This window comes from Gopherus flavomarginatus, chromosome 7, assembly GCF_025201925.1.
Source record: "Gopherus flavomarginatus isolate rGopFla2 chromosome 7, rGopFla2.mat.asm, whole genome shotgun sequence".
NCBI classification, from domain to species: Eukaryota; Metazoa; Chordata; order Testudines; family Testudinidae; genus Gopherus; species Gopherus flavomarginatus.
In genome coordinates, this window is record NC_066623.1 from 86,374,591 (window position 1) to 86,399,512 (window position 24,922).

Genomic DNA, 24,922 nt, shown 5'->3' on the forward strand with positions numbered 1-24,922 from the left:
GAAGAGCTCTCTCCCATCAGCATAGAGATGCTACACGGAAGATCTTACAGCGGCGCATCTGCCTAAGTACAGCTGTGGCACTGTTGGCTCTCTAAGATAGACATGGCTTCTGTGAGCACTTCTGAATTCATCAGGAACAGAACACAGCCTTCTTCCTTATAGCCACACTGATGTCTGTTTCCAAGAAGACTTAGTAAAAACTCTGTCTCTAGTCTCAGCAGTAGATATGACTACATGTAGGGAGTAAGTCTGTTGAGTATGAAGGATTTTTTCTTTTTTTTTTTTTTTTTTAAATAAAAAGACACTTGAAGTCTAGAAGCCACACAAGTTATGGTCTCTTCAGCTTTTATTTCTTCAATATTTCAATCTGTTTAATGTGCTAGAGATCGGTTTGACACTGAGCCTTGGATGTGAATATACCTCAAACTTCGTCTTGACTAGAGTCACAATCTGAGTTTTGTAACTTTGGCCCATCCCTAATTTCATAAAAGAGCACTTATGCTTACCACTGAAATGGTCATGCACTTGACATATACAACTGCCACAAGTTTCTGGTGAGCTAGATTAGCATTTGGGGGTAAGGACTATTGTAGAGCACCAATTAGTGACTGCTTGTACCCTTTAACTGTAGCATAAACAAATCCATTCACCATGTTTACATATCCATTAATACTACTTAGAATCCAGCATTCTTCTATAAACAGAGCTTTTAGTTTCATTACTCATAGGAAAAAATGGCTGTGCTGGGATTGAGGAGAGAAGATATAAATGTCTTAAAAGGTATCAAATAAAGCATTTATGCAGAAAGCATTAAAGGAGCTTAATCTACTGTTTTAGAGAAAGGCAGATTAAGGTGTGACACTCAACGCTGAAGAGGGATAGCTGGTCCGAACTGAGTATTTTCAGATAAGATCAAAACTGAATACAATTCAGAGAGCTGAAAATAAGGTTTTGCCAGCATAATTGAGATATTGCCATTCATTCATATTTACAACCAGTCTGTAGTTAATCACTCAGATTTCTCTTTAAACGTTTAAGTGAGACATTTTATAGGCTGTTTACTTTCTCTTTTAAAACCAGAAACCCAGATTATGTAAGTGTTTAACTTTATTTCCTGTATTATTTCAGGACAGAGGCTCAAAGCACTGTAATTTTATTATTTACAGTCTGAGTGAACCACAGACACTTTAGCTTTTAAATCGTTAGACACGTGTTTCAGGCCCTTAAGTTTGCTGATGAAGAGAGATCAGATACTGCATTGGGAACTAGACTTGAATCCTAGACTTAAAGTCAAGCCAGGGTGACCACTCAGCTTCAGCCTCCCATAGCAACCCTGCCAACTAGATGGCCCAACTGAGCTCAGAAGGGGAACCTGAAGTGGTTGCCTCCAGCATTACTGGTTCTCTGCTCCTAGCAGCAGCTCCATACCAAGGACAAGGGGAAGACATCAGCCTGTGGAGCCACACTCCATCCGTCAGCATTAGAGTGAGGTTAACCACTGGTGAAGGAGTTATGTGAGACCCATCTCGTTTCCAAGCATTGTGAACGCACAGCTCCTCCAGCAACTCAATAGAAGGGAAAGTAAGGAAGCGCTGCTTACTTTTAGAGTAGGAGAACATTAGTTCCAGCTACCAACTGTGATAAATGTGACTTGTTGCCAAATACACTCAAATCCTCCCCTACATATCTGAATCCCTACTATTTCAAGGGGGAGAGGGGGGAAGAGGGCAAAAGGAGAGGGAAAGTTAATCAGCTTGGGCAGTCACACCTTTTCCCAATACCATTAGTTTATCAGCTGTTCCATCTGCAGAGGTCAAATTCCTTGCAACCATCCTCTAGCCATAGGAAGCAAAGAACTTAACTCTCTGCAGCATCTACTCCTCCTCTTCCCCAAAGAAGAGATTGGAGCTAGGATTTTTGTTATAGGCCATTCTGTTCATGTAATGGAACTATAATAAGCAGGTTTCATAGAATTTGGCTTTTAATTATATTTTTATTCAAGGACTGTGTATCCAGCTGTTGAAGAATTTACTCTGGAATCCATCTCTTGCAACAAGTGTGCTGCATGGTTTCAACATCAGTCACTTGAGAGAATTGTTTCTATTTTTCAGATGTCATGAAAACTTTGAAGATGTGAAGCAAGTTGGAGGTCTAAGTATATAAACAAACAAACAGTTTGCAACAACAGCTCTGAGAGGCATGAACTGATACACTCACCTCAACAGGTGAAGACTGAAACCCAAAGAGGACAGTTTGCATCAATATTGTCAACTATTTCACTGCTGCTCATTTTAGTAGACGTATGCAACTAATGTGCTTGTTCCACAATCCTAAACTGCCTTACTCCCTCCTGGATACCATGAGCCCCATTCACCTCTTTACACAGCTGCCAAAACTCAGCTTTAACTCTGATTTGTATTAAAGCATAGTTGCTTTCTAGAACCTAACTGGCATATCAAACTAAGTGTGGAACACCATAAAATGGATTTTTTTTTAATCTGAACAGTACCAGTTGTAACAATTTCATGCTGAATCAATCAAAAACACCCATCTTTTAACTGAAGAGAATCTTACAAGATTTCCAGTTTGCCACAGCAGAATGTCACAGAATCCAAGTATCTTGCAACAGAGTTTAGGTCCAGCTTCCCATGGAATACTGTGAAGATGTGAACAGCCTACAATTTATGATTTCTAGTAGGTACTATGAAGTTGTGAAAATTGCTTTATCACTCAATACCTCTGTGTAAAAACGGAATCCCCCATGGGCTGACAGTGCTTGTGTACCCACCAAGCTAGCGAAAATGGAAAGCAGTTACCCTTAGGACTGCACTCTGACCACACAGCTGGTATGTTAAGGAGGTGGGCTGAAGTTGGGGAAAACTGGTTCTCCTAACTCCTCAAAAGTGAGCTGGGATTTGGAACAGCTGAACAGAAACCAACGTGGTGACGCTAACCTTTGAAACCTCTGAGGCTGTGGGGGTCAGGGAAGACTCTCAGCCACACAGGAAGTTTTCGGCAGGAGAAGGGAAAAGATTGGGATGTTTTTGTAGCAGGTACAGCTGCAGGACCAATCAAGGTTAAAGTGCTCCACCATTAGGAAAACAAGCCATGTACTGCAGGAGGAACATGGAAACCCAGAGAGAACTCTGACTCTAGCCCAAAGAGTGCTCTGGAGTGGCGAGGCAGGGAAATACATTCAAGCTGTATTTTTGTACAGATCTGGGTTTTTCTCATGCAATTAAAGAGAGGAAAGTCTATGTTATGCCTATCACATTGAAGAGTTAACCCAAGCGTGTAGAACAGCTTCCAGATGAACAGAGACTTTGACACCGCTTTTCTAGTACTTTAAGATCAGCAGTTACAGACTGAATCATAAAGTTGCAGGGTTCTTGCTATAATTGTACATGGTACTGTGCATTAAGATAGAACCCTAAGCAGGGTGAATAAAAATCAACCTTTTAAATAAAAAAGAAAATTTGATTTATTTAATGCACTCGCTTTAAAAAAAAAAGGGAAAGAAACCGTGTAGGTTGCTGTAATTTCAAATATATTAAGGCCTAAACTCAGTATAATCTATTAAACAATTGTAAGTAAAAATATTGAAGCAGTATACCACTTTGCTGTGAAATTTTTAGAGTCACTGAACTGGTGGAAGACACTGGCTGAGCACCTGGAACCAGAGTCTGTTAAAGTGCTAAGCCAGCTTTTGATGGCAGTAGCCACTTTGGTAGGTGCAGAGAGAATATTTTCTTTTCAATTTATTCAATTAGTTCAATTCAATGACTAGTTAATTCAGAGTTGAGAAGCCAACTGAAAATTGTGGAGGGGGTGGGGGGGGAGGGAAATGAAAGTTTGTTTTCTCTCCAATCTCTTAAATAAAAATGAGGTGTGTGCAGATGAGATCTAGTAGTACTGAAGAAGTTTTGAAGAACAGTGACCATATACAATCAATTACTACAGATAATACTTAAGTTTGTTAGGCCAGTGTCAAATGAAAACATGTTTAATAAAAACTTTGTCCAGCACATTTAAGATTTTTTTTTGTTAGATAAAACAGTTTTAAGATTGGTTTGGAATTCAATTAAAAATGCACAATTTCTATCCAAATATAGCTCAACGTAAATGAGTAAAAGTTAGTCTAGCAAATTAAGGCACTAGTCAATATATTAACTTAAAAATGTAAAATGTTAATATTATGAATAAATGTATGTGAAGATATATAGTTGCTTAAATGTCTATAGAAAATAGGAAAAAGCACCAAAATTTAGTGTAAAGGCTATATTTACTTGATAAAAAAAATCCATCTTTTAATGGTTACCAACCAATGACAATGTAAATGTCTTTAGGAAAATAACTAAATCTTTATCTTACTTAAGAATACAAATGTAAAGTATTTAAATCAAGGTTTCCTGCTTGATGATTAAATGAGGATTTAATAAAAAACCCCTGGTGATTTACATCAATCCACCCAAGATATTAAGAACAGTTTATACATTTTAATACATATTAAATGAGAATCATATGACCCACTAATAAAAAACCTAGAAGAGGAAATGAAGATTATAACCAACTGACACTGTAGCGGGAATTGAGATAGAATATAACTCAAGAAAATAATTCAAGCTAGAAATTGGCCAGGATATTAGGTTTACAACTTGGAGTTAAGCCAATAGTTTGCAATGAGAAGCTTAGTTCATGAATTTAGCCTTATTCTGTGAGCAGATTATTTGAATTTATTCACTTTAAGGATTTACTGCCAATATTTGCCATTTGAGCACTGTTGCTTGTGTGTGACCTATCAGCTAAGGATCATGATCTTATTTATTTTCCAACTGAATAAGAATACAAGCAGTTTTGGTTTCCACAAATACGATGACGTTTTGTGAACCTTTCCCCAGTAAGCCACCACTCAAGTATTTGTGAAAAACAAACCAGAAGGGCAATTTGCATGGCCAGATCAGATTTGTTACAAAACTCAGAATTATACTGGCATAATTTGCCAAAGTCTAATCAAAACTCTTTTTTGTAAAGACTCACTAAAGGTAATATGACAAGTGATCAGAACCCCAGTTCCTATTCTCAAAGAAAAATATCAAGCAGCATCATGCCCCTAATACAATGGTGGAGAAGCAACACAATACAGACTGAGGGAAGAGTGACACCTATTAAATAATCAACATGTCTTCCCTAGCATTTTGTTTTCCTTTGGGCTAGGAGGAGTTCTCTCATAGGCTCTGATCCTGTCAGCTCTCAAGATGTTCTGAGACAACCCACACGCAGTCATTGCTCCGCTATAGATTCCAGTTGCTGTTTTATGTAGTCAAGTCTTTGAACTGAATTAAGAGCTAATTTGTTGCAGATTAAAAAAGCATTGTACATCTTGTACATGTAAGAGAAGTTTTAAACAGGAACAATGAACTGCAGTGTGTATAAACATACAGCAGTGACTCTGCCAAATATACACACACACAAATAGACAAGATTGTTAGTACTAAAGTATCGATGAAAAACCCAACATGTTTCTTACTTGGGTTTGGCTGCAATAAAACCTCTGTCTGTTTCATAATTTTTTCTGTCCACAGTTTAGTACATTCTGCTTTGCTGAGGAGGTTCTCCAAATGAGCATCCAGTTCAGTCTTCTCTGCTTGACCAAGTTTTTCTTCGGTAAACTATTGATTAAAGAGAGCTAGATTAGCAATACTAGTCTGGTCAGCACAAACAGCCGCGTGTAATGTTAGCCTTGATCTAATTATGTTTTATTTTATGTATAAGCTTTTTGAAGTCTGACTTTACTCAGTCTTCAGCAACTAAGCCCTAATAATATCATAGAAAAATAGTTTGAAATGAATATGAAGATACCTTTGAAAGCTAGCAAATGTGCATTTGAGTTTGCACATTCATAGTTTGAGATTTCAAATTCTTACTGAAATAAATTAAAACATACTATTCATTTCAATTGGTGTTTAAGATTTTAGTTTTAACATGGGGAAATTTCATGCTCATAAAAGAGCACACAGCATCTTTGTCTGGATCCAGAGACAGGTATGCTTTCCCAAACAGCTTTATTATTACACCTCTGTCCTCACTTTCAAACCTGGTCCCCATCACAAGCAGATATTTAAGTCCCAGCAGCCATTTTAAGTTGAGTTTTAGTCTTCCAGTTAAAGAAAATTGCACACTAGTGGGTCTGGGTCTTGTTCTAACCCCTGAACTAATCTAGTGTTTTTCATCTCCATCTCCAACGTTAGATTATGTACTCATCTGACAACCCTGTTCAGGTTGGGCATTTTCGGGGAAGGAAACCTGGCTAGACAATTAAATCCCTTGCAAGTTTACAATTTAACATACGCAGACTAAAAGTACAGTAACTCCTCACTTAAAGTCATCCCGGTTAACATTGTTTTTTTGCTGATTAATTAGGAAACATGGTTGTTTAAAGTTGTGCAATGCTCCCTTCCAATGTCATGGTTTGGCAGCTGCCTGCTTTATCCACTGCTTGCAAGAAAAGCAGCCCATTGCAGCTAGCTGGTGGGAACTTGGAAACAAGGTGGACCAGCAGCCCCCTTATCAGCGCCCTTTTCTCCTAAATTCCTCATGCTGCAGCCATCCAGCAGGCTATCAATTGGCAGTTGAGCTGTCCCTCCCCCCACTGCCATGTGCTGCTTCTGCTCTCTGCCTTGGAGCTGCTCCTAGAGACTCCTGCTTGCTGTGCAGGGGGAGGGAGGGATAATGTCAAGGTGTTCCCCTCCCCCCTGCACCCCACTTACCTCTTCTCCATATAGAGCAGGGAGAGGACACAGAAGGATACAGAGAGCTTGGGGCAGCAGCTGCTGTTTCAACTTCCTGATCCACTTAAAAAGAAAATGCTCTTAAGAGTGGGTCATCTTACTTAAAGGGGCAGTGTGCATCTCTCTCCCCCACACACAAGGTATGTGTCTGTCTGCGTTTTGCTACGCTGTCTCCTCTCCCTCCTGTTTGTGCTGCCTTGATTAGAGGCTACATTAACAACAATGTGTTAACCCTCAAGGGCTCAGCCCAGTGTTAGTTCATCATTTAGCAGCATAGCATTCCCTGGGAAATATCCCTCCCTCTTCCACCCTCTAACTTCACCCCCTCAAGCATGGCTGGCTTCACAATCATCATAACTGTGAACAGTATTAAATCGTTTAAAACATATACTGGGTGTATATCTATATCGTATATATTTTTTGTCCGGTGAAAAAAATTTCCCTGGAACCTAACCCCCGCTATTTACATTCATTTTTATGGGGAAATTGGATTCACTTAACATTATTTCACTTAAAGTCACACTTTTCAGGAACATAACGTTAAGCGAGGAGTTACTGTATTCTGACTGCAAAGCTTCTTTTGTAGTAACCTCAACATTTTATGCAGTAAACTATACCTGATAACCAAAAGCGAAACTAACTGGAAAAGGAATCAGCTTGGACAATCTCGTTTGTTTCTATTATGCAGAGTGAGAAAAGGTAACTTGGTAGTGCTTCCTTTTCAAGACTGGACATATGTTGTGCTTCCCTGGGGCTCCACATCAATGCAAGGAGTCGCCCAAATGTTGTCTGTGGTCTTATTTTATAGGCATATTAATATTGTTCTGTTTTCTAATATTTATACAAAATTTCAAAACTGTTACATTGCTTTATGTTTGCTAAAATGAATGTTTGATTAAATGAAGTTTGATTAAACCATGTTTTCCACAACAGAAATAATGTAAGGCAGATAGCAAAAGAATAAGGAGTTAATAGGAAGAGTAACAGCATGCACTGTTCCTTTTAACGGTGAAAATTGGAATATAGATAGAGACCCTAAATTTGCCAATCAAGACAGTTCCTTATTGAATCGTTCAAAAACAGATCCTCATCTATCAAGCAGATGGAAGTTTATAAAAACATTAAGGTTTGCTTATAAAACATGTAGCTCTTAGTTCATAACCAAGAGCAAGTCTACACTACAAAATGTTGCCAGCATAGCTATGAAGATCTGGATGTGATTTGTGACCAACATACCTGTGCCGGCAAAGCAGCCCTAGTATGGAAACTAGGCTTCTGCTGATAGAGTTTATTAGCCTAGATTAGCTATGCCATAAAAATTAGAGTTTATACTGACCTTACTATCTGGGTGAGACTGGTGCAGAGCTAACTGACTAAAACTAATCCAAGTAAGGTTGAGGTGAAATTACCTGGCTGGAAGAAGCAACCCAAAGAGACTGCAAGAATATTGGCTTGTTTAAGGGAGTGTGCATCTCCACCATTTGTTTGGCAGATTCACAATACAGGGGTCCGTTTAGACTCCCAGCTGACACCAGAAGATGTGGTTTGCTCAGCTTTTATTATTTACATAAAGCTAGGAGGCTGCAACCATTCATTTTGTATGCAAACCTCACAACTGTCATCCATGCCTTTGTCACCTCAAGATAAAACTACTCCAATGCATTCTGTGAGGCAACATTTTAAAAGTTTCCAAGAAACTGAGGCTAGTGAAGAATGCAGCTGTCTGCTTGGTAGTTGGGATATCTTGCCATGATTCTCAGTGGCTGTCTGTGGGTTTCCAGTTTACAATATTGGTTTTGACCAATAAAGTCCAGAATGGCAGAGAACCAATAGGAGAGACTGCCATACCACAGAGCATCAAAACCGCTCAAGATTAAGTGCCCACTAGCATAACAAAGAAGACATTGCTGTCTAGGCATTCTCCATGAGGGACACTTCCCAACATAGAAGTTCCCTCTCTCTGATCTGTAAGAACCCAAATATCTGAAGGGCATCCTGCAAAGTCAACCTGCCACCACCACAGCAGCATCTGAGAGAGGGGAACTTAAAGTGGGGAATTGCTGGAGAAAGGATATTTGAGTTTCTAATTGCTGCATAGTGGGTACTCTTCATTAATTATGTTTCACTACCCATTTTACTGTATTTTTAATTATGGTCAAGGGTGCATAGAACATATGGATATATTAGTGTTTTAAACAAATGCAATACTGCCGTGTTTTAAATAATTAAACTCAGTTTCTTTTTCATCGTGTTTATTTTTTCATCGTACTCAAACTGGAATAAGATTGGTTAGTTTCTCTTTCTAGTTCATAACCTTTAGTGTAAAGTTTAGGGTACAGAAATTGAGGTTTTATAAGCATTAAGACATTTCTAGCTCTGTTGTGTTAGACTGAAAGCTCCTGAGGTAAGGAAAGTGCATTTACAAGTCATCACACAAGTTATGGTGCTAAGTGATATTCACCACAGTTTACTTTTTAGGGTTAACTAATTTCAATAAGTTACACCTGTCATTTTTGATACAGCATCCTCTAAATCATTCCTCTTACAAATGAAGAGCTTTTCTATTGTCCTAATGATGTCTGTATCAGCCTTCCACGTAACAGAAGCTGATTGGACAATTTTACTATTCACCTTGCACATACACAAAATGGTATCAAGTACAGTTTCAACTGAGAGAAAAGACTTAAGTATATTAATTTTGAATGTTATTTGCAATGTAGTAACATTTTTAGACAGAAATGATTGTCGTATTGATGTTCCCCAAAGACAACGCCATACTGCTGCCACTCTAGTTCTCCCCAAAGTGGTGAAAGCTACCTTAAACTCTAAATTGGAAATGGCTTTGTTTCATATCCTCTTCATGATTTATGTATTTAATATTCGAAACTGAAAAAGGTAAAGGAGGCAGTGTCCTGCACCCTGAAGATTTGCCTTTAACTTTTAAGGGATAGCTAGCACATGGCTGCTCCAAAAAAGGTAGATGCTGTTACATTTTAATAAAAGATAAGATTTTTGTAGAGCTCTGTTCAGAGTAGAAAATTAGACTGCTTTCTAGGACACAGTAACATAGGCATTGCCATACTGGATCATATCAGTGTGGGATCTGGTCCAGTAGCCTACTATTAAACCAAATAACAAAAACAGCTTGTTTTTAATATGGACAATTTATTTAAGGGAAAAATTGGCTTTTCCCCAAATGGGAAAAACTCAATCTACCCTTCTGCATATCTTGGTGTTAGAGCTGTTCAGAGGCAAAAGGCCATGCTAGTGAGCTCCTGAAACACAGCCCCTACTACCTCCCCCAACTCCAACAGAGGCCACACAACAAGAGGTACAGCTTCTGCTCTATGACCACAGCAAGAGGGGAAGACGGACCCATTCTTGCCTGGCTTTTGATAGAGAGCATATTAGTTGTGGGAGCTGGTTGGGAGAAGGATATCTGGAATCTTCCCCACCGTTGTTGCTCGGGTTAGTTTGAGATTCCATTTTCCAGCTAGACACCTTCTTTCTTGCTCCATAAATGACAATCAAGATAAGAATGAGAAAGAACTCTTCCACCCCACAAAAACTTCCTTCTGTTCCCAGCAAGCAGAACGTGTTTTTACAAGGGTGATGACAATTAGGAAGCTTCACTTCTATGAATTTGTCGCTTTAAGGATGCTCCCCATCCAAAGAGAGACAACCTCCTTCTAAGAATCTATGAAGGCAACAGCTTACCTCTAAGTCAATCCACAGAACAACAGCTGGGGAGTGGAGTGGGCAGTGACAGGGAAGATGAGCACTGGCCAACTACATCTGCTTAAGATGAAACAGCCTCCACTGAATATAAATGCAAGGTACAATTTTCAAAAGCACCCAACTGAATAGGGCTTGGGAACTCTTGAAAATGTTATGCACCCTCTTGTTATGCACCTCCAGCAACGTCCTCAGGAACACAAAGCTAGAGCAAGCACTTAGTTATTTTCCTACAACTATATTATATTGCTTCACATTGTGTTTGTAAACCTTGTTTTGAAATACAGATGTTTTACATTTAGAGACAATTTCTATGGCTGCTTATACTCCATACTACCAAGCCATTGGAATGTTAGAGCACAGGAACAGTTTAAACACAAATCACAAAGCAGTGCTAGTTATTTGCTGCCACACAGAGAGGGAGTATAGCACTGTATTTGCAATCCCTACATATATAGTGGCTTATAGAATTAAAAATCTAGAGAGAAAAGATGGGGTGGGGGAAGTAGTGGTATACAACATACAAGCAGTGTGACACAGGCAACAAGGACCTGCTTTTTTGTAGTAAGCTTATTGTATTCTTTGGGCAGCAGTTGATGTAGCAACAGCACATTTCTGCTGGGGCTTTGTCTACATTAATGTTTTAACCTTTGATGTAGCTATACTGATGAAACCAACAACGTAGATGGCAGTGCACTGGTTGTAAGCCATGACTCTCAACAGTGCAGCTTACTCCTACTTTAACCCAGGGTAGATGGCAAAAGATCTACAGTAGGCTTAAGTGTTAAATTGGTTTACATGCAAAAAAAGAATCAAGATAGTAAAAAAAGTCACAAGATTTACATCACAAGATCTTACAATACAAGGAAGACTGTGCCTCTCTTTTCCTCATCCACTAAGGAAAGAGAGTAAACCACTACATAATCAAGGGGATGTAAAAAAAAGTCTGGGAAGTATGGAGACACCCCAAAGACCTGGAAGAGGATAGAAAAAGAGAAAAATGTTCTAGAAGAGCCCACAAAGATTCAGCCCACAAAGCAGCTGTACCAGCTTTAAGATTGTTTTAATGGCACTGATTGTTCTCTAAGTTGGGTCTTCTGTTATGTTTCTTCCTCACCTCTACAAAACATCCCACTGATCCACATGGTTTCTTCTGTAATGTCAAGATTTAAAACAGTACTATTTTCTCAGGCTCATGGCTAGATTCTGGCCAGATATTACAATGTCGGTTTTTGCATTATAACATTTTAAGCAAGTCCAAAACCCAATTGTGACTCACCAAAAATATTCTGACACCCCCAAAATGAGTTGCTACAGTCTCCTTGGGGAGTCAAGATCAGAGGCATATACCACCCCCCCCCAACCCAGACTAAGGAACAGGAGCCAGTTTCACTTTTTTAATGCTAAGGACACTGTGTAAGAGTAGTTTGGAGACAGAAGACTGTAAGAGACTGGATTGTTGACTTAATATCAAAATCCAGCAGCATCTCCTTAGCGAGACTGAATGGTTAAAAAAAAAGATGTACAGACAGGTTCATGTGCCAGGCCAGCTGCTTACGGTACATCACCCACGTTCATTTGCTTCAGCTGACAATTTATTTTTTTACTCACTGATGGAATCTATCTTCACATTTCAGACCCCCACACGGTTAACAGATCTTGTGTCGATACAGTGTGCAACACACTGTAGGCCCCAGCTGGTCTGTCTAGGCAGAGAACTTACTGTCCATGCCCTGCCCCATGCCCGCAGCATCCGAACTCCTCCCCTCCCATGCTGGGGGCCGCGCTTCCCGGCTCCGCTTCGCAAGCCCCGGCAGCGCCCAAGGGCGCCGTGTGAACAAGGGGAGAAGAAAGGGCTCCCACCTGAGGCGGAGGAGCTGGCGCCTCGATCTGTAACCGGAGCGGACTGCACCGGCTCTGCTGGAGAACGGGCACCAGCCGCGGCTTGTTGCGCTACCGGGCAGCCGAGACAAGAGGCGCCGCCGCCTCACAGCCCCCTTCTCCCCCTACCAGCTCGGGGCGCCCCGGTCCGAGCTCCCAGCCCGGCTCAGACGCCGCCAGCGCCCCGGTTCCGGGGCCATGCCCGCCCCCCAGCAGGGACGGGGGCCCAGCCCGGGTTACAGTGGCCCAGGCCGGCCTGCGACACACCCCGCCGCCAACAGCCGCCCCGGCAGGCGGGGACGGGCCTAGGACCCGGCTCCGACCGAGCGCGGACCAACGCCCCAGCCGCCGGGCCCCACGGCGGCCACCCAGCACCAGGCCGCAGCCTCCAGCGCCGCCGCCACAGGCGCTGGACTCGGCTCCCGCCGGTACCTGCACGGCGCGGCTCAGGAAGGTGCCCGCCTCGGCAGCGAACTTCTTCACATTGAAGTCCATGATGTTCATCCCGGGGGGAGGGGGGGGCAGCCAGCCCCGACACCAGCTGCCGCTGCCTTTCCTGGGGGGAGGCGTCGGGCGCCGCCTGCCCCGGCCCGGCTGTGAGGAACCCGGCAGCCGATTGGGCGGAGCGCGCGGCGTCAGGGCGTGGGCGCCACCCGCGTTACCGCCCCCTGCCCTGAGGCGCTGGGACACACGGGCCTTAAAGGGGCCCGCACAGCCCGCCCCGCCTCTGCGGGATCTGTCCTGGGATCATCTCGGGCGATCGGGGCAGAGGGTGGTGGGGGATCCGCCCTGGGATCAAACTCAGCAGGACTGGGGCCAGGAAGATGCTTGCGCGGAGAATAAGGGTTATGCGCAATCCTGATTGGAGAATCTGGTTGTTTGGAGGGTCACAGGGGGACTTTGTTTCAGTTTCACCCCCATCACCTCTCAGAGATCATCCAGATTTCACGCGTTCAGATGGTGCACTAAAATGTGCTATACCTAGGGTGGGAGGCAAAGTGGGTGAGTTAATATTGTTTATTGGACCAACTTCTGTTGATGAAAGAGACAAGCTTTTGAGCTCCACAGAGGCATATCCTCTCTGAATGGGAGAGATTAACTCTCCCCACTTTGCAAAATCCACTGTTTTATATTGGTCAAATCCTGTTGTCTGTCTTCCAAGAGAGTAGTGTCAGGATAATTCATGACAAGGTAAACTGGGAACGGCCAAGGAAAAGACTGCAGAGAACAGTCCCATTTGTATACACGATGCATTTTATTTATTTACATACATATAAATCTCCATACATTAATGTAACTTAAAATACATTAATATTCAAATATAACTAAATTGCAGGCAATATAACTCACTAACAACAAACCAAAAAATTACAAGCTCAGATTATTCTCTCATTTATATCATTTCCCACTATTAAAATCCCTTCTTCTCCCCCCACTTTCTGACAATTTATACATGCTGGGGAAACAAATTTGAGATTTGCTCATATAGATTAGTTTGGTGTTAACCATTAAAGGATGTGACATGTTGCATAAACAACAAATTGTTATTTTTAATTGGAGAATAATTTGGTAAATATGTTTCACTTAAGCCACACCACAGCAGCAGTAATAACTAAACTGTTTTGCCTATGGACAGGGAGATTACAGGGTACTAGGATAGGAAGTAAATTCCAGGAAAAGGAAATAACCAAAACAATCAACTCAGTTTTGCTTACATTCTTGTACAGTGGGATTCTAGGAAGGGGTGGAGAAAACAAAAACAAAACAAACAAAAAAAACCAAACTTTCAGCAAAGTTGCCATTGTGCAAAATAGTTCTTGATAAAGACCAAGCCTGAAAGCTGCTGAGTATGTATGCACTTGCTCTGCTTGAGGGCATTTTACCATCACCTTTCACTTTAGCAAATATATGTCTCTTTGCTGATTGAACGCTGCTTTAAAACCTTTTTCTGCTGTTAATTTATCTCCATTTGGCTGAAACTATTTTATGTAATATAATGTGTCATTGTTTTTCAAACCTCAGAGGAGGCCGCAAGTTCCTGTAGAGACTATAGTGTACGGAGAGTGAGAGGAGCAGGGTTCTGTACCTAGTGCTGTCACTTTGAGACTTTCTGAAAGTCAGGCTAAAGTTCTCAAACTTGAGTACATAGATAAAAGTGGACCTACTTTCAGAGGTTGAGTCCCTATAGCTGCCATTGATCAAACGGGAGTTGTGGTTGCTCATTGCCTCCACAGATCATGCCACCTAAGTCTCTAAATATGGATTTAATAGCTAATTTTAAGTAACAGCCAGTGTTTAAAAGTAGGGTTGCCATCTTTCTAATTCCTGAAACCTGAACACCCCTGCCCCACCCCTTTCCCTAAGGCCCTGCCTCTTCCTCTGAGGTCCTGCCACTTCCCTACCTGTCCTTCATCCCCCCTCCCCCCTGTTACTTGCTCCCCTATCTGTCGGGACTCACCTGCTGCTGCAGAACTGGGCTGGGAGGAGCCTGCCCACCTGCCCCATCATGGCACGTTGGGACATGGCAGGGGTCAGTCCCTGGAGTGTGGGGGGGGAGGGTCCATCCCTTCAGCAAGGGGCTGGGGAAATCAGGGCACAATGGGGTGGAGGGAGGCAGACAGGTTACATCCCCCTCCCCCGGATAGCACTGATACCCTTAGGTGCTGGAACTAAGGGTGTGGGGGCTTGAAGTGATTTCCATCGTATCCAGGGTTTACAGTTTGATTCAATGGCTCTCAGCACTCCCACTATTCAAATTGTTCCAGCATCCCTGCCAGTACCTACTTTGACTCTGGGAACATCCAGTTCTGTCCATCAGGCTGGGGGATGGGAAGAGCAGCAGCTGCTAAGCGGGGCTGCTCCTCCAGGCTCAAGCAGCAGCAACTGTTCTTCCCACACTCCCACCCCGTGGTGCAGGCCAGTTACTGCAGGTAACCAGACTTTTAGTGTCTGCCAGTTTCCCTTTTCAGTCAGACATTCTGGTTGAAAACCGGACACCTGGCAACCCTATTTGGAAGACTGGGCTTTAACTGCTCAGACAAATGGGAGTTGAAAGTAACTGAGTAACTTCTTCCCCACTCCCTGCACTTAACTTCTCCAAAAAGAAACTGACCTTCCTGAAATTTTGCATTCCTTGTCTCATCCCAGAATAGAGTTTTTCTGGGAAGTTTGATTAAAAAAAAATCAGATAGAGTTTTAAAGCTATGGTATTTTGAAAATGTCCTTTACATTCACTTTTCAAAACTTTTTTATCCACATGCAAAATGGCCTGGCTGATAAACTCAAAATTTGTTTTGTTGGCTTTGGTCAGGAGAGGTGCCTTTTAGTTTTGGGAGGTGCATGAGAGGTGTAAAGATAGATAAAGAGTTGTTTTTAGGTGTATAGGTCATCATCCATTAAAGTCTATGGCAGTGTGTCCAGAGTCCTTCTGTTAACTATAGTGCATGTTTGGTGGGAGGGATAGCTCAGTGGTTTGAGCATTAGCCTGTTAAACCCAGACTTGTAAGTTCAGCCCTTAAGGGGACCATTTAGGGATCTGGGGAGAAAATCTGTCTGGAGATTAGACATGCTTTGAGCAGGGGGTTGGACTAGATGACCTCCTGAGGTCCCTTCCAACTTTGATATTCTATGATCTAGCACATAAAAAGCAACATTCATGTAATAATTATAAACATTTGTACTATAAGTAATTCATAACTTAAATGTTTAAAAATATAAGCAGCCCTTTTTCTGACTCAAGCCCCTGACTGTGTGAGAAGTGAGGGCATGACCTGAAAAGCAGGAGGCCATGAGACTCAAGGCTTTTACAACAGCTAAGACCATTAGATTCAGTTTAATTTCAGTGGAAACAGATTTAAAAAAACAAAACTTTCTGCAGTTTGTTACCCCAACATTGTACTAGTGCAGGGGTTCTCACATTCTTAATGGTGTGGACCACAGCCCCTGCCATTTGTGAATCTCCTTCCCATCCGTGATCACATAACATTCTTGTGACAACTACAACAATTGCTTACATGAAAAAGACATATTGAGAAAGTCTTTATGTATTAGTATTTTTTTAACAGTAGTTTAGCAGCTGGAAATGAGTAAGAGCCAGCCTCTTGTGACCAGCTAGCTGCTCACAGACTTCCAGCCGGCACCCTGCAGAATAGAAGTTGACCATGGCCAAGGTTTGAGAATTGCTGTGCATTAAAATCTGAAGGTAAATTTCATAAAAAATGAATTAGTTTATTTTCATTGTCCTCGCTGAGAGAAATACAAAAACTGAACAAGCAGCATGAGCAGTGAAAAAATAAAACAGATGTTTAAAATTCTTTGTGTTTTAATTATCAAAGTTATTCGTCATGCAGGTCAGGTCATTTGTTTCTGTAGATATATAAAAATGCACGGGGCTATATTTTCCCCTTTGCCAAAATGAAGAGATGGGGCTCTAACCTGGGGGTAACAAGATGAGAGGCCATAAAAGGTGTAAGGACAGCTCTATTACATACTCCTCCTTCCCATACTCCATTCTATGAGCTTTGTGCAGTTACGGCTCCATGGAAATTTGAGAACAGAGCTAGGCAACAGCTGTCCATACAACGTGCTTCCATTCAGAAACCATGTGTGATGGGATCCCCAGGCTTGGCCTGGGATTGTGGTACCACTGTGCCCTCTTATCTCTCTAGCCTGGGTTGTCTCTCACAATGCTTTGCTAGAGACAAGCAGCAAACCCCTCCAGGCGCTGTTATCACTCAGCACAACGGCATGTGGAGCCCCACACCTAGCTAGATTGCATGAATGCTCCCAGAGCCACTCATAAATCACACAGAGAAAGGCACCAACTGAATTCCTGCACCTCCCAGCCTTGTACCTCAGGAACGCACCATCTTGCACTGCTCAAGACAAGCAGTGCAAGTTTGTTTATTGGTTCAACACTTCATCAATGGAAAGTGGATATACACCAGACTTTGTTAACCTGAGCAGATTTACCAAACACATCAGGCAAACTCACTGGTAAAGATAAACAGTAAAATAAGTTTATTGACTGCAAAAGATAGATTTCAACTGATTATAAGTGATAGGCAAAATGTCAGAGGGGTTACCAAAATAAAACAAAACATAAGCACGCAGTCTAAACTCTCAACCCTATTAGACTGGGCAACATCTAAATTATGCAGTTTTTTTCAGCCCACTGAATATTGCAGTTCATAGTACACAGGTTTCATCTTTGAAACCTGGGCCAGTCTCCTCCTTTGGAGTCTTCAGTCTTCTGAATGTCCTTGTTGATCGCAGCATAGGTGTGGGAAGGAGAAAAGGCCAAGCATGGGGTCCCTGTGTTCTGTTTTATATCCTTAGTCCACGTGCTTGGAGAACACAAGTCCAAGCATGTCTGGGGGGAATTGTTAAGTCCCCAGGCAAAGCTGAGCAATTCCCCCTGGTGAGGCCTTATGCAAGCGAGTCATTGAATTATAACTGCCTTGATGGACAATGACTGTTGATGGTTGTTTGACACCCGCCCGGGCACTGGTTACTTTCCTTGCTGTTGTCTCACAGCCATAAAACACGATCTCATAACTTCATATGCACTAATGATATACATATTTAGATAGAAAAATGACTTTCAGCAGATCATAACCTTTCCCCTGATACCTTGTATGGCATGCTTTATATTCAAGATCACAATTATATATAAATGAGGACTATGGGGGTTATAGGATAGTTCCCTGAAGTACAGAATGTTACACCATGGATATCTGAGTAGGAATTAATGTTACTTCTTTCAACATAAACTTCTACTGGCCCCCACTGTAGTTTCAAGCAAGGCCGGCTTTATGACCCGCGGGGCCTGACTGGAATACTCGGCAGTGGTCCAGGGCTTTGGCGGCACTTCTGTGGCAGGGGGGTCTCCGCCGGGTCTTCCATGGCACCGAAGGACCTCCCTGCCGCCGAAGGCCCCCGGAGCAGAACCACCACCGCCGAAATGCCACTGAAGACCCCTGGAGCGGGGCCCCCTTAGCAGCGGGGCCCTCTTTGGCATGGGGCCAGATTCCGGAGTATCGGGGCTATCGGCCTAAAGTTGCATATCTGAGGTCGATCCCTCCCCCAGTGTAGGCCAGGCCAAAGATTCAGATAAGAACAAAGGACATAAGATTATTATGCGTATTAATGTAAAGTAAAATGATTCCCAGTGTAACTTTAGCACCCTCGTGGCCAAGATGGAGTCTGCTTTGCAGGCAGCTCTGGCCAAAAGAAGGCGCGTGCAGGAATGCAGCAGGAAAAATCCCTTCCACCCCAGAGGCACCTGTTCCAAACCCCTCAGAGTGAACACCCACACCTACAGGAAAAGTACAATGGATTTAACAAAGGGAGGTATTTATTTGCAGAGGGATGAGAGGAGAAAAACAACAAGGGGAAATATAGGGGGAGCAGTAACAGGGCCAGCTCCAGGCCACAGCGCGCCAAGCGCATGCTTGGGGCAGCATGCCGCGGGGGGTGCTCTGCCGGTTGCCCGGAGGGCGGCAGATGACTCTGGTCTGCTGGTCCCGTGGCTCCGGTGGAGCATCCGCAGGCACGCCTGCGGGAGGTCCACCGGAGGCGCGGGATCACCGGACCCTCCGCACGCCTGCGGGAGGTCCACCGGAGCCGCGGGACCGGCGAGTGGCAGAGCGCCCCCCGCGGCGTGCCACCATGCTTGGGACGGCAAAATGGCTAGAGCCAGCACTGAGCAGTAAAACAGGGCTGCATCCAAGCCAAGGCCCCACAGGCCCAGTGGGAGCACAGTCTGGAAGGGCAGACACTGAGCAGTGTGTTTGCACACAGAGTTCAGGAGTCCTGAGCAAAGTTCCAGTCCAGTGGTGAGTCTTGGGTGCTCCTGGTCATCTTCGGCGCCAGTGAACTTTCCCTCAACAAACCCCTCCGGTGCCCTCTTCTGTCGCTCATTGCAAAGCCACACAGAGTGACCACCTCCCCACTTAACTAGCTACACCCTCCCTTCTTGTTCCCAGTGCAGAGTCACAAGCCCCATTACTCACAGCCCCACGCAGCTATGGGCAGCCGTGATAATGGGTCCAGCTCCAGCCTGTCCTTCTCGGGCGATTCCTTCCTGGCACAGTGCTCCTCCTGGCTTCTGTCCTGGGGTGTCCTAGATCGGCCGCCCAGGGAGGCCTCCCAGGGAGGCTTCAGGCAGGTTCTCTCTGCTTCCTTTGCAAGGGCCTGTAGGCTGCTGCCATTCTCTTCCTCCAAGCTCCAGAGCCACCCCCGCCCCCCGGGAGTTTCCCTCCTTTTTTCCTCACTCTCTCCCAACCCCCAGGAAAAAGATTTAAAGGGGCCATGCTCTCTAAATCCCAAAGAGGTTTCACCAGCATAACTGGAAAGTATTAGGGGGAACCTTTTGAGACTTTTACGAAATTAAAGTAATGACATTTGTTTAAAGTTTGTCTAAAAAACACAAAGGACTAGATTAAAAATCGGATACTTCTAGAAACAGATTTACTTGCTGTGACCATGGTTGCTGGAGGGGCCACACTGAGAATGCTCAATGAGGGCAAACTGCAAAGAATGGGGTGGATGATCTGGTGGTTTATTCTAATACTTAGATTCACCAAGCCAGCAATATCTTACTGGTTACCAAGAACCCCCAAAATACAGTTTCCCTTAAGCAATCCAGCCCTGTGCTCCCACCCAAACAGCCAAGTCAAATATGGTGAGGATTATATATATATATATATAAAGTTGTATCAATCCTAAAATATTGGACACATTACCCACCAGGTCAATGTATATTTCAAATCTTACCTAAATACACACTTACAGCCAATATTTATTAACTATCTAAGAGAGAGAGTATTGTGATTAAAGATCATTATATATACAGATATATGTAAATAAAGTTCTTAGGTCATAGCAGAGATGGTGAGCTGCTGAGTTGTATAAAATTCTTCCAGAATCAGTTCATTAGGCTATAGTCCAAACAGGCAATCCATGTGCAGAGTCTGTTTAAATTCTTCCACGAAAAATAGCAGGGTAATCCAGACTGGAGCTGGAGACCTCAGTCTTGTGACTTAAACTTCCCCTGACGAAGTTCAAGTAGGTCAGGCCCTAGAGTTCTTTTATAGATCTCTGGCAGGCTACGGCAGCCTCTTGACAGCTGATAATACAGCAGGCATTCCTTGGATGAAGACTAGGTAAAATACGTTGTTGCTTTGAAGTAAACTTCCTATTTCCTATGTATGCATAGGTAAACTAGTAGTATTAATTAACTGCAATATCCTATATCTTTTATCTTAAGATTAACTGAACCATCCACATGCATAATACATCTTTACCCCAATATAACGCAGAGCCAAAAAATCTTACCACGCTATAGGTGAGACCATGTTATATTGAACTTGCTTTGGCCCCCCTGCTCCTTGTCCCCTGACCGCTCCTACCAGAGATCCCATCCCCATCCAACCCCTCTGCTTCCTGTCCCCTGACTGCCCCCACCCCTAGCCACACCGCCTGCCCCCTGACAGGCACTCACCAGCAGCAGCGAAAGTGAAGCAGCCCCGCCCCAGCCCGCTCCACTCTGCCAGCTCCCAGCTGCGGCGCTCCGCTTCTCGCCGCAGGTGAGTATGGGGGGCGTTCTTTCCCCAACCTCCCTGCACTCATCGGCAGCGGGAAGCGGAGCATCCCAGATGGTAGCTGACACGCTGAGCCGTGGGAGCACTGCTTTACTGCATTGTAATATTGGGTTGCATTATATCAGGGTAGAGGTGTATATTGTAATTAAAACATGCAAGGGAATTAGCATCCATAAACTAATCTGGTTACATTGTTAACATCTAATAAGATACAGATAAACACAGACAAATACAATTAGTATTTACCTCTAATTCTCTAACAGGGCAGAAATCTCTTCCATTTAACATGGGTTGGATAACCGTCTACAAGGAATGGCCCTGTTTACCACTTCAATACTTCCCTAATATGTCCTTAAAGGTTGATTTTGGATTACTTAGCCTGCTGGTTGTCTAACCCTTGCAGGCTCAATATCACACTTGCATTTAAAGGAACAGTGTCATATAAGGTTGCCAATTTTGGTTGGACATATTCCTGGAGGTTTCATCACATGACATAACATTTAACTAAAGATTAATCTTAAAGTCCTGGAGACTCCAGTACAATCCTGAAAGGTTGGCAGCCCTAGTGTCATGGTTGCAGACTGAAAATGTTACTTACTTGAAGGGCTACATTTGAGTGTTTGAAAGCTAGTGGAGCACTGATAAACGTGTGTGCATGAGGGGTCAAGCACCAGTAGTGCACCAAAGGATGTGCATTGAGGTGCAAGATTTGTGCATAATGCTTGGTGTGTGTTCTAGTGGTTAGAGCATTGGACTGGGGCCTCAGGAGACCTGCGTTCTATTCCTGGTTCTGCTGCTGGCCTACTGGGGGAAATCACTTCATCTCTGTTCCTCAGTTCCCCAATCTGTAAAATGGGGATACTGATACTGACTTCCCTTGTAAAGTACATTGAGAGCTTCTGATGAAAAGAATTGTATAAAATCTAGGTATTAATTTATTATTATTACAAGGGTGTGTGGGGACCATGTTTAGTAGCACTATACAAAACGTGTAGCTTTCACTCCACCTCTTGTAGCTAACCAGTGCTAACTGTTGTGTGGCAGTAAGTAGTGCTGGGTAGTCATGGTCCCACTCCACATGTCCTTTCGAACGTACAGCACTGCCAGCATGAGCCTGAACCAAAGCTCATTGAAATCAGTGGATCAGGCCCACTGTTAACAACTTCTCCTCTTGCACTTAGGAAGCATAAGCAGCCAAATTATGGCTGCCTCCTTTACAGATGTGTTGGAGGAGGTGAAGTGATTCACTATATTACATAGGCTGTGAGGTCTTTGAGGCAAGATTGTCATTTACACTGTGTGTGAAAAGCAGCCAAAGCAATGAAGCCCCAGTTGTAGTTGGGTCCTGTAGGTCAGCAGTAGGAAAGCTATGGTCCACAGCTCCTCCTGTCCAGCCCCTGAGCTCCTGGCCCGGGAGGTTTGCCCCTAGCCCCTCCCCTGCTGTTCCCCATCCCATGCAGCCTCAGCTCACTGCGCTGCCCCTGCAATGCTCTGGGCGACAGGGCTGCAAACTCCTGCCGGGCAGCGCAGCTGCAGAGTGCTGCGTGGTGGTGTGGCTGGCTCCAGCCGGGTGGCACGGCTGCCTGCCCTGGTCCTCTGGGCAGTTCGGCTGTAGTGCTGCCAGCCACCAGTGCTCCAGGCAACGCGATAAGGGGGCAGGGATCGGGGGGGGGGGTTGGAGAAAGGGCAGGGGAGTTTGGGGTGGTGGTCAGGGGGCAGGGGTGTGGATAGGGGTCAAGGCGGTCAGAGGGCAGCTGAATGGAGGCAAGGGTTCCAGGGGGTCAGTCAGGGAGGAGAAGGGGTTGGATGAGGAGGTGGGCGGCAGTTGGGCAGAGGTTCTGGGGGCAGTCAGGGAGAAGGGGTGGTTGGATGGGGCTGGGGTCCTGGGGGGGACAGTCAGGAATGAGAGGAAGGGTTGGATGGGGCAGCTGGAGGTAGTCAGGGTCAGAAGTGGTCAGTGGACAGGGAAGGGTGGATGGGGCAGGGGTCTTGGGGGGTTGGATGAGGCAGGCGTTCTGGGGTGGCTACCAGGAGGCAGGAAGCAGGGGAGGTCAGATAGGGGTTGGGCCATGCCTGGCTGTCTGGGGAGGCACAGCCTCCCCTAAGTAACCCTGCATACAATTTTGGAAACCGATGTGGCCCTCAGGCCAAAAAGTTTGCTCACCTCTGATCTAGGTACTTGTAATATAAAGAAGAAGAAAAAGAAGAGCCAATCACAACTGATAGATGAAAACTCAGCTCTATCATTTTTGACTGTACCACTAAATAAGTATTTATATGCGAGATCAGTGCATCCTTTTGGTCTGTTGGGTAAATGTGTGATTTTGGAAGCAAAAGAGAGTGTGTGTGTGTGTGTGTGTGTGTGTGTGTGTGTGTGTGTGTGTGTGTGTGTGTGTGTGTGTGTGTGTGTGTGTGTGTGTGTGTGTGTGTGTGTGTGTGTGTGTGTGTGTGTGTTTTGATGATCCACTAGATGTCAGTGTAACCAAAGCATTAAGCTGATAGAGAACAACTCTATTAACTGGGGAACCAGGACAGGGATATCTGTGGACACAATACATGTGGGGACTGCTACATTTTTATGCTACTGTAGGAAATATTTCCAGGAACAATCTCACAACTGACTCTGTGATGTACTTCCTACTCATACAACTTTTGTGGAGTAGGAATGTAAATACTTCCGAGGATGATGAACTGGTAGTACACTCTAGTTTAGAGGTAGGATGAGCAGGCAAAATGAAGTGCTATTGAACAGGTGGAATGCAGGTAAAACTAGGGGCACTTGAGGGGGTTGATACCTGTGAATGTTGCTTTGTGGTTGTGATTTTTCACTTTATTCCTCTCCAAAAGGGGTCTTTCCAGCTTTTCTTCAGAATGTGATGACTATTCTTCCAGACATCGAGGAGTGGTCCTGGCTCCCTCCAGAGATTATCAGGGTTGTTCTCAAATCAGCCAGAGAGATTGTTGCAAAGTACTACAAGGTGCTTCCTCCCTAGTTTAGGGCATTGTCTCTTTACAGTGCTCCTAGCTTTTGCCATGTCAGGAATGAAGGACCAGCCCCAAACACAGATCTCCAGATGGTAATCAAACTGTCATCACTAAGTCAAATGCTCCTAGGCTCCCAGCTCAATTTTTCTATCAGGAAACAGCTCAGATACCTATGATTGGGCAGATCATCATGTGAGAAATACCCTATTCTTAGAATATTTCTCACCAGGACTAGAGATTAATTAAAAAATAAGAAGTAAAACACAATCCCCAACTCCCATGATCTGTTTTGTTTTACTGGTCTTTATGCATAACACATGTGCATAAAGCATCCAAGCCTTCTGTTTATTACACAGATATTCTACTAATCACTCTCTTCTGTCCCATTCACCTATCCCAAAGAGAAGTGAAGAAAACTGTTAGACCCCCAAGTTGGGCCCCAGGGCCAGACAGCAGGTGCTCCGGCCTCCACCCCCCAACGGAATTTTCCCCCAGCCCCCAGAACTGCCACTGATCACATAGCTGCTCAGAAAGCAGAACTTGTAACAGGAAACAGCACCTTGCGGTCGGCCGACCTGAGGAGGGGAAGTTCCCCTCACGACGGTTGCTTCCTGGGTAAGGATGTAGGGGCCCGATTGCCTCCCTTGTATGGGCATGAGCCACTCGCGACCCCGCAATTGGCTTATCATAAATTATGACGAAAAATTCGTTATATATTGTTGGCCCCCTCCCGGGGACGGGGAGAGAGAACTCGAATTCCCGTCGAACCGTATCCAGGCTTGATCAACCTGAAGCTCTCTCCTGGCTCACGCGTTTCCCAGAGCCTGACTGCTTGCCGGCCGTAATGAAACTTTTGTGGTTTGTATGTGTAAGTAGAATTAGCTGTTAAGGATATCTGTATATCTGTGCTGTTAGATAAGAGGCAGAGAC

General features: G+C 44.0%; 1 protein-coding gene across 4 annotated transcripts in view; it reads right to left on the minus strand.

The window, feature by feature from the left end:
* The window catches only part of SH3GLB1 (SH3 domain containing GRB2 like, endophilin B1), a 35,552-nt gene extending 22,536 nt beyond the window's left edge, over positions 1 to 13,016 (minus strand). For 2 of the 4 annotated variants that reach the window (XM_050962203.1, XM_050962202.1), the window contains exons 1-2: positions 12,837 to 13,016; positions 5,528 to 5,669 (exon numbers count right to left, since the gene is read on the minus strand). In XM_050962203.1, coding sequence (XP_050818160.1) covers positions 5,528 to 5,669; positions 12,837 to 12,908 — 214 coding nt within the window. In that variant the 5' untranslated portion in view covers positions 12,909 to 13,016. The remainder of the gene's footprint in view (positions 1 to 5,527; positions 5,670 to 12,836) is intronic. The other 2 variants (XM_050962204.1, XM_050962205.1) reach the window with 2 other exon arrangements.
* Positions 13,017 to 24,922: the final 11,906 nt, after the last annotated feature.